Below are 8555 nucleotides of genomic sequence, written 5' to 3'. Positions count from 1 at the left end.
GTGAAGAAACCTCGCCTCACCAGCCCGTGAAAATGTCTGTCTCAGTTTACTATAAACATACATTTTAATTAGGACTTTGTATGTCTGTAACACGGGTAATTGTCTGTCTGTACGTCTGTTACGTTAATGTGTATATTGACAAACTGAATCTCTATTTTGCGGGAGTAAACAATAATAATAATAACAATCACAATTATATTTTTGTACTTTTGTTTTATTGTTCAAAATATACGTATAAAAAAGACAACATTACAAACATAGAAATCGCGTCCATGATTTGGTGAAGATTCTAAAAGCGATAATAGTAGGATACTGACATAGTTTCATCTTTGCTTGATATGAAACCTTAATCTGGATTTTGCAATCAGCAAAATAACACTGACCGATATCCCTGGCCTTAGTGTAGTACAACTACTCTTCTGTTTCAAACTAAGGCTGACAACCTCTCGAACCAGATTACACACTTACATTTAAGTTTAAAAATTCAATGCATGTTTATGAAATAAATGAAAAAATAGTAAGCAAAACTAATTTACAAACTATGACTAATGACAACTACTTCATTTCGTAGTTTAGTTGATAAAAAGTAAAATGGCCTTTCATCCTAATTTTCCTTTTTTGTGAAAATCACGATTTGCAACACAAGTACCACGAAATTACATAACAACACTACTCACGAAAACAATTGAATAACTTTTGATTCCAGACAATTTAAATAAATAAAAAGCTTGTTATTGTAATTGGTTGAAGCTTCAAGGATGTCTACTTCATCGCCGAATCCTTCAGTGTCGGATCGATATTCTAATTTCTGTATGACATCACAGCACCATGACTCATGATCCATGAGACGCTTGAATCGTCTTAGATAAAACATTAAAATGAGTCAAGCTTTGTCATCCCTAAGCTTTAGTATCGAGACAAACCTACTGTAAAAATATAATTGAGAGATAGAAATAAGAGCAAGGATATTTTGGACACTGATGTCCAAAAAAGAAAGAAAACAAACACGCTCATAAGACAGTATGATGATATGGGTAATATCTATATAGTAACCTAGATAATATCTTTAAATGAAATTAATGATTAGATTTTAAAATAATTACAATGATGGAATGTGTTCGCCGTTGTATCAATATTAATTAAAGTTCCGTTTGGATATCAACTTTGATTTATACATCATCTACAAAATTTGATCAATAAAAAATCTAATTATAAAAATTCAAGGAAAAACAATACAATACAATACAGTTCAATTAGGGACTTTTGTTATTACTGATTGTCGCCCTTTAATTCGAGTGACCTAAGTCATAATTTTGAATATCACAGTATTTTTATCGCCAATTTTGCGATAACAAAATCCTCTTTCACATAATACTGGTCTTTTTTCCACATAGGTTGATAAATGATAATGAAAGTCATTCTTCAAACAGATACATCCTCTAACAAACATCTCCATCCTACAGATGACAATTTGTCCCGAAAATAGTCAGCACCAATGGGACATTGTCTAATTTCATTCTCGCATGCCTATGTACAAATCTCACACGATGTGCTGAACACAAGACAGAAATTTTATGCTGGAGAGGTACAATTTTGGCACTTTCATCAACACATTATTAATTCACTCGAAGAAATGGATTCTGGGCAACCATTCATCATTCTTTCTGAACATCACTGTATTATTCTTTCGGAACAGCACTAGATTCTTCTTCTAACAGCAGCAAACTGATTAAAATTTTTCTCTGCATGATTTCATACGAAACAACTCCTAAGTTGTTCCTACATCTATTGAATCATGGACTGTTCGTACCAATCTATAGATGCCCATGTATTTCTCGTTGACAACCTGTTCCAAAATGATTTTTCTTTCTTTCTACACCTTTCGGGATTATTACAATACCTATCAGGTGTGTCTTTCTGTGCACAGGATAACAGTTAACACGATTATCTCCCTTTGTACAGTCTCCACTATGCTTTGCTCGTTGTATTTTCCAGGACAAAACCTAGCGGAGGATTAAAAAAAGAGAGACAATCCGGTCTTCATGGTTAAGAATTAATCTTGTGTGATCGCCAGGTATATACAGGTTGTTATTCCCGCCAGCAACAGAAAGAACAGAATCCCCAAAAATAGATAAAGGATCGTGACGTAACATGGACGTGCAGGTCGCGCTTCCAGTGTCAACGGTTCGGTCTGTAAACAAAAAGAGTGTTATTTTCATTTCAGAAATACTTGGTTTATCAAATATCAAATTGAATTTAGAAGTAAAGCTTTAAACAAACAATGTTGGTAGCATGTTTTGGAAAACGTTAACACAAAGTAAATTAAATTACATGAGAAGTGTTTGCCCATAAAAGACTTCTCGAATGTCAGAAACCGTTAACCGGGATAATTTTCCTGAACTCCAGTTCTCACAATTGTTAACTGACTAATAAAGGATTTTGATTCTAAGGAAAGACAACTCAAGCTAGTAATTGTTGTGTTGTTTTGGTCGAGTGAAACTTACAAGTGGTCTATATACTGGGAGGTAGTTCTGGTAATCTTGTTTCGATAAGATTGACGTTACGGATTTGCAGTAGACTTGGTTCTCTGCCACAGCTTCCGGTACAAACACCGTCACCATGTCAACAGCTTTTTTTGCCGCCGGTTTTTCTTTGGGAACGAGACTCTCCTCCATCCCATCACGAGGCTTCTGACCGCCGAGAACGAGATTCCTTGAATACATCTTGTCGCTGTGGACAGAAAAAAAAATTCGTTCAACAATGATTTGTTTTATTCAAGATAACACACCTCTGTTGCAAAGTATGTAGGTTTGATCAATAGATATCAGCAGTTATCTCCTCTTGTGTGTAAGTATTAATTTTTACTGTGATTATACATATCCCCACTAACAACCAAACAGACAATCTAGATGTATAGATTAAATATACATTATATTTTTTCATATATGACAAATGTCGCGACGCGCAAGGTATTGTGACAAGTCATAAATTATTTTCACGCACTTTTTTCCTCCATGAGAATTTTGAAAAGTTGGCAGGTATGGTAACGTCATTTGTTTGTGAGAGAACTACGCCATAAATTTGTGAGAAAACGATCGAGGTCATTTTCTCATGTAAACTAAGGACGCAACAATCAATAGTTGCTCACACAAGCAGATAAGTCTGCATAACGAAAAGATTTTTGGTGGTTTAAACTCTAGTGAGAGATCAAAGCTAAATATAAACTTGATTTACATACCATATTTTGTACAATTTCCTTTTTGATCATACATCCTCAAAAGAAAAATATTTAAAATATGCTTCAAGATTGGAAAGAAGTATTTTTGTGAGGTGAATCCCTTTGCGTTGAACGGTATGTTAAATCGACATAGTAACACCGTATGATCAGGCGGTCTTATCTAAGCTAAACTATACATATGGTTTTGTCGCTTCGTTGATTTTACTCTGAAGTAAACCTACATTTTGTTTGTCATCCTTCACATATAGACAGGCAGGTGGCGCTGAAAATCAGCGTCATATGTTATGCTCCGAGCAGGTGTTGTTGAAATGTCACAAATTTTGATTGTCAATATGTGAAGTAGTCGACCCTTGTACTCAAGGAATGTTGTCAAGTGCCAAGACCGCTGTATATAGTGTACTGACACTATCGCAAGTACAATGACTGTGGTGATTCACCAACGTAGCGGAAGACGATGGGTCAAATATCAGGCTATCAGCGGACATTATTTTTGTTATGGGAGCAAACATTGTGTGTACTCACAAGATATTTATAAAACAAATTTAATTATTGTTAATTGTTTCAGAATAGCACACATACTTTTAGACGCCTTACACTCGTCTCGCAATAATCATAAAACTCGCCTCTCAAAATTCCTCAAAATTAACAGAAATCACCATTTTATGGTTTTAATTTTATTTTTTGGAAATTAAATTACGCCTATATACTAATCTAACGTCGACATGTTATTAACTTAGGCAGAGACATAAACGTCTCTGACTTACATTAGAAGAAAATTGATATCACGTGTTTCGTTAATATAAAACATGGTAATAGTTTATAAATTAAGTCAAGTTTAACAAGAAACAAATTTCGAAGGGGTGTTCACTGAACGGGACCGAGGCATGTTATGGGGTGTACGCAAAATCAGAGACGTATATAACACACATATATGTCTCTGGCAAAATCCAATGAATATATGTTTTCACGTGATATATATTCTGATAATAGGTTATCACGTATATGTACTTATAGGAAATACGAAAACGGTAGAAATAAGAATATGTCTTTGATCAGAGAAGTATTATACTGAATTATACGTCCCTGCTAAGACTGGGTTATGCCAGGAACGTAGATAACTGTTATTTATGTCCATGGTTCTACTAAGAATCTAGAATACAAAGCCTTAAGGATAAATAAACAAATAAATAAATAAAACGTAATCATTGAAATTAAGCAGGTAACACGTTAAAATATCCTAACTGAAGTCAGTTGAGTGACACTCCCCAATATATACTCGTCACACAGACCAGAGACCTAAACGACACAAGTACAATCCTTTGTGTCTTTCATCTGTAAACTTTTCTACAATAAAACACACAAAATACTTAAGTTTATGTCAACTGTATGAAAACATGTAACATATAATTGTACATAAATTTAACGTAGAGATCACTAAAACCTACCTTGTGTTCAATCCTGATAAACTAAATAAATTTTCCTCGCCTCGTAATTGTTGTTTCAGTATTACAGTCTCGACAATAACAGTACACCACAAAGAGCATGAGTCTCGACCAATCAAAATCTATCTTAGCGGGGATCCTTTTTTGCGTCATACAAGGTCAGACTATATTTAGAATTAAAAGGAAATCTCTTTGTAATGGAATCCCCCATTGTGCAGACATAAGAATCCACCGGAAAACTTCCGTCTTTTGTTTATCATTTATCTATATAACAATTCTTCTGTCTGAATATAATGCAGAATCCATTTCCGAAGTTGACATTTTTAATATTGGTTACGTTTCTGATCTGGAAGCGATCGCGTTGTTTACATAACTTAGGAGGACTAATGACGCAGTTAACGACTTTGTAGGCGGATCGAGGATCATTTCAGTGACGCATAATTAGTATAACACGTCTGTGACCTACTGCACTGATAATTAGTTAAAATATTGTTTTGTTAGTTTTTTAAGCACGTTTTAGCTCTTACTTAATTACATCTTTGTCTCTTGAAATAATGCATCCTTGTTATATATAAATACTCGTGTTTTGATATTCCGAAAAAAAAAGAGATAAAAAAAATCTATACGAGAATTATAAATGTTGTCATTTCTCTCTCTCTTTTTTTTTTAATCAATTAAATATATGAATGACATATTTGTTTAACCTAATTGCTGCTAGTTTTCACATACTTTCACTTTACACTTTCGTTATCTGGGAAAACACGCTGAATTTAGTGTATGCTATTTTTAAAGATTCCACTACTAATAAACACAGCTCAGTTTAAAATACGTACCCTGTGAAGTACTGTTACATTCGGTACAGTGTTGGGGAGTGATTTTTATTATTTACATGGCTGATGTCACTGTCTAGGTGTACGTCACTGTCTATAGTTACATTAGGTTTTTATACACTGTATATTTCTATTGTCGGGAATAAACTGAATTCGTGTTAATTAGAGTCACGCGGTTCGATTCGACGCTGACAGCGACTGGAATTGGAAATCACTAAATATTACAAGTGTATTATGATCATATCACTTCAACACAGACGTATATGTTATATAAGTATCTGGTCTCATGAAGCTAACTACATTTCTGAAGTGCCACTTGTTGATGTTTTTCAGTCCGACAGTTCTTAAACTGATTAGTCTACCACTTTTTATGTATACATGTCACTGAAGGTGATTGTGAACTGATGGAATCTGTCCAGGCGTGACCTATATCAGACTGACATAGTAGTATTCTTGTTTGACCTCTTGTCTGTCAAGTGTGTCACAGTGTTATAAAAAAAAACATCAAATTTGACATTAAATTGTGTTTAGTTGATGCCATGCAAGTGGAGGCCAAATAAAATCAAATAATTAAAAAAGAGAAAAGTGTTGATATATAACTTCGAGTAAAAGACAATATTAGTTTGTTACAATCGATAAAACTCACTGATAAATTACCCTGACGTTTTCAATTAATATTTATCTTTAAACATATATATTGGCGGGCGCACCTTTGTAATGTTAAAATTTAACAATATGAATAACCACGGTTTTCATATCAAATATGCGGTTTTCATTTTACATGGGAATACTGGAGACATTCTTATGTTTTAGATAGCAGTAATTCGTTCGTTTGTGACATTAACCTTAGATATTTTGAAATAATTAACCAAATACTTACGCATAATTTAGGTGCAGGGTTCTTTCCAACAATGATCGTGTCATGTTGTTATTTGTTGTTTTACATGGCTACTCTTCTTGTTAAAATTCTTTCTTGTTCTTACTAAATTATAGCCTTTGGGAATTTTATTTGTTTTTACGCTCAGTTAAGTAGAAAATTTAAAACCGGGACTTACACTGAGAAGGTAATTCAAAAATTAATAGCGTTTAAATATATAAATGTATATACACGAATCTTTTCTCACGTACCTTTGTGCCATTTCAAAATGTTTGCAAAATTCGAGGTATCGATCGATCTGTTGAGGCTGTTTTTTCCAGGGGTTTCCTTCTACAAGAAAAGATGATATGTATGTGACCTGACATTTATTTGCTATATATAGCTTTCTGAAACTTCCCTGTGACATAGTGGTCTCGTCATTTTAATCTCATAATTGGACGTCGAGTACCTCAAACGGCATTGGGACATGTTGACACTTCTTTTCAGCACCGCCCATTATTCCGCTTGACGAGTCAATCAGGCGGAGATGAGGGTAGCCCTTAGGGATTTGGGCTTCTACTGCTCCACGGGTGTGAACAGCGGAAATATTAAATATACAAGAAATGAAAAGATGAAAGAAAATCAAAGAGACCGCCTCATACATTTCCCCGCGGTATCTGTCAATTTATTTAGGACACAAATGACTTGTTTATCTTACATTACCAGAGTGTGTGTAAACAAACAAATCTTGACGATGTTTTCATTTTCTTTTCTTCGAACAGATATATTTTTTATGTCACGTCTTGCCTTATGTAAACATCAACATCTGCTCATGAATGTTTGACGCTAAGTGTGGACAGAAGTTCAAACTGACACTTATCACATACACGAGTTCATTTCCTCATAATATGAGAAATCATTATCTGTTGTAGCTGTTGCATTGCTGTTTATTTATTTAAATTTCCAGGAATTCATTTTTTATCATGTAACTTAGTGATTAGCACCCAAATTACCGACTCTCTACCTGTGTTGTTTGTGTCAGTATTACTATCTTTTATTTTGTCCTTTTCACAATTTTTAAAGTCTGGATAGTTCAAAGGATAGAAATGCTTAAACTGGCGTTATTTTAAAGTAAACGAAAATTATGAGTTCAGCTTTCAAAAATGTCATATTCTGTCTCAAGGTTATACCTTGATAATTATATATATATATATAGTAATACATTTTTGCGTTTATAACGCAAATCGATGGCGTATAATTCAAACTGATATTTAACCTGCGGAGATCGTTCTATTATCGATCCTGAAATGAAATGAAGTAAACTACATATTTGTTGTAGTGTGTTGGGTGTCGTTTCAATACCTATACACGAAATATGATGATATGATGTGCTTAGAATCAATGATAACACTAATCCCTGGGACTAGGGATTTCAATCATGAACTTAGATATGATAGTCTGTGTTTCTATAAATCGATAAACTCAAGGACGTCGACGTACTATTATATAATGTAATTATACGGTCTTACACAGACTGTATCGAAACCCGTGGTCCTTAAAATAAATTGACAAAATCAATAAATTACGATATATTTACAATATCTCTGTTTAGATTGGTCAACATTAAAGATACACTGCGAGGCGGAAGTTCAATATTATTACAAACCTAGGTGGAAGTTCAGTATTAAAGATCAATACACTTTGAGGTGAAAGTCCAATATTAAAAATCAACACACGCTGAGGTAGAAGTTCAATATCAAATAATACACACGCCGAAGTGGACGTTCACGAATGTAGAACACGTGCGTGCCAATTAATACATTAGAGTTAGGTAAATCACGGACTTTGATATCTAAACATATAAAAAATGTGGTATTACGTGTACTTAATATAAATACACAACAACAACAGACTCCTTAGAACCCCCCCCCCCAACACACACACCGCCACCAAACAGACTTCTTAACAATCTGAAGGCTTACAAGTTTTCCAATCAGCAGTTTCCTAGAATAAAAAACCAAACTTAAAGTGTACCTAGATTACGGTATAGTATTAATTAATATTAATTATGTTTCCTTTCTTATTAAAAAAATCGGAAACCCGGTCAAAATTTGTCGCTTAGTTTTTGAGATATTTGTCGTTAAATTCACCGTTCGGAACCGGTTTGCACCTGTCGATGGAGGCTAATT

The 8555-nt window shown here is 34.0% G+C and overlaps 1 protein-coding gene across 1 annotated transcript; it reads right to left on the bottom strand.

The window, feature by feature from the left end:
- Positions 1-204: 204 nt before the first annotated feature.
- Positions 205-6883, bottom strand: LOC132563696 (uncharacterized). Its single transcript, XM_060228448.1, has 4 exons — positions 6836-6883; positions 4684-4751; positions 2505-2730; positions 205-2191 (listed from the first exon to the last, which is right to left on the bottom strand). The coding sequence occupies exons 1-4, from the start codon at positions 6881-6883 to the stop codon at positions 2054-2056; spliced, it is 480 nt and encodes a 159-aa protein (XP_060084431.1). The 3' UTR covers positions 205-2053.
- Between the last annotated feature and the right edge of the window lie 1672 nt (positions 6884-8555).

The sequence above is a fragment of the Ylistrum balloti genome, unplaced genomic scaffold, assembly GCF_031769215.1.
Source record: "Ylistrum balloti isolate Yb309-2 unplaced genomic scaffold, AGI_CSIRO_Ybal_v1 Utg371822, whole genome shotgun sequence".
Classification (NCBI taxonomy): Eukaryota; Metazoa; Mollusca; class Bivalvia; order Pectinida; family Pectinidae; genus Ylistrum; species Ylistrum balloti.
Note: the sequence above shows the minus strand (reverse complement) of the source record. Positions and strands in the feature narration are given on the sequence as shown.

Coding starts and splice junctions, on each gene's coding strand:
- LOC132563696 (XM_060228448.1), bottom strand. CDS start 6,883: ATGGGCGGTGCTGAAAAGAAGTGTCAACATGTCCCAATGCCGTTTGAG. Junction 2,731..4,683: donor TTATCAGGATTGAACACAAG/GTAGGTTTTAGT, acceptor TTCTGTCCACAG/CGACAAGATGTATTCAAGGA. Junction 2,192..2,504: donor TCCCAGTATATAGACCACTT/GTAAGTTTCACT, acceptor TTTTGTTTACAG/ACCGAACCGTTGACACTGGA.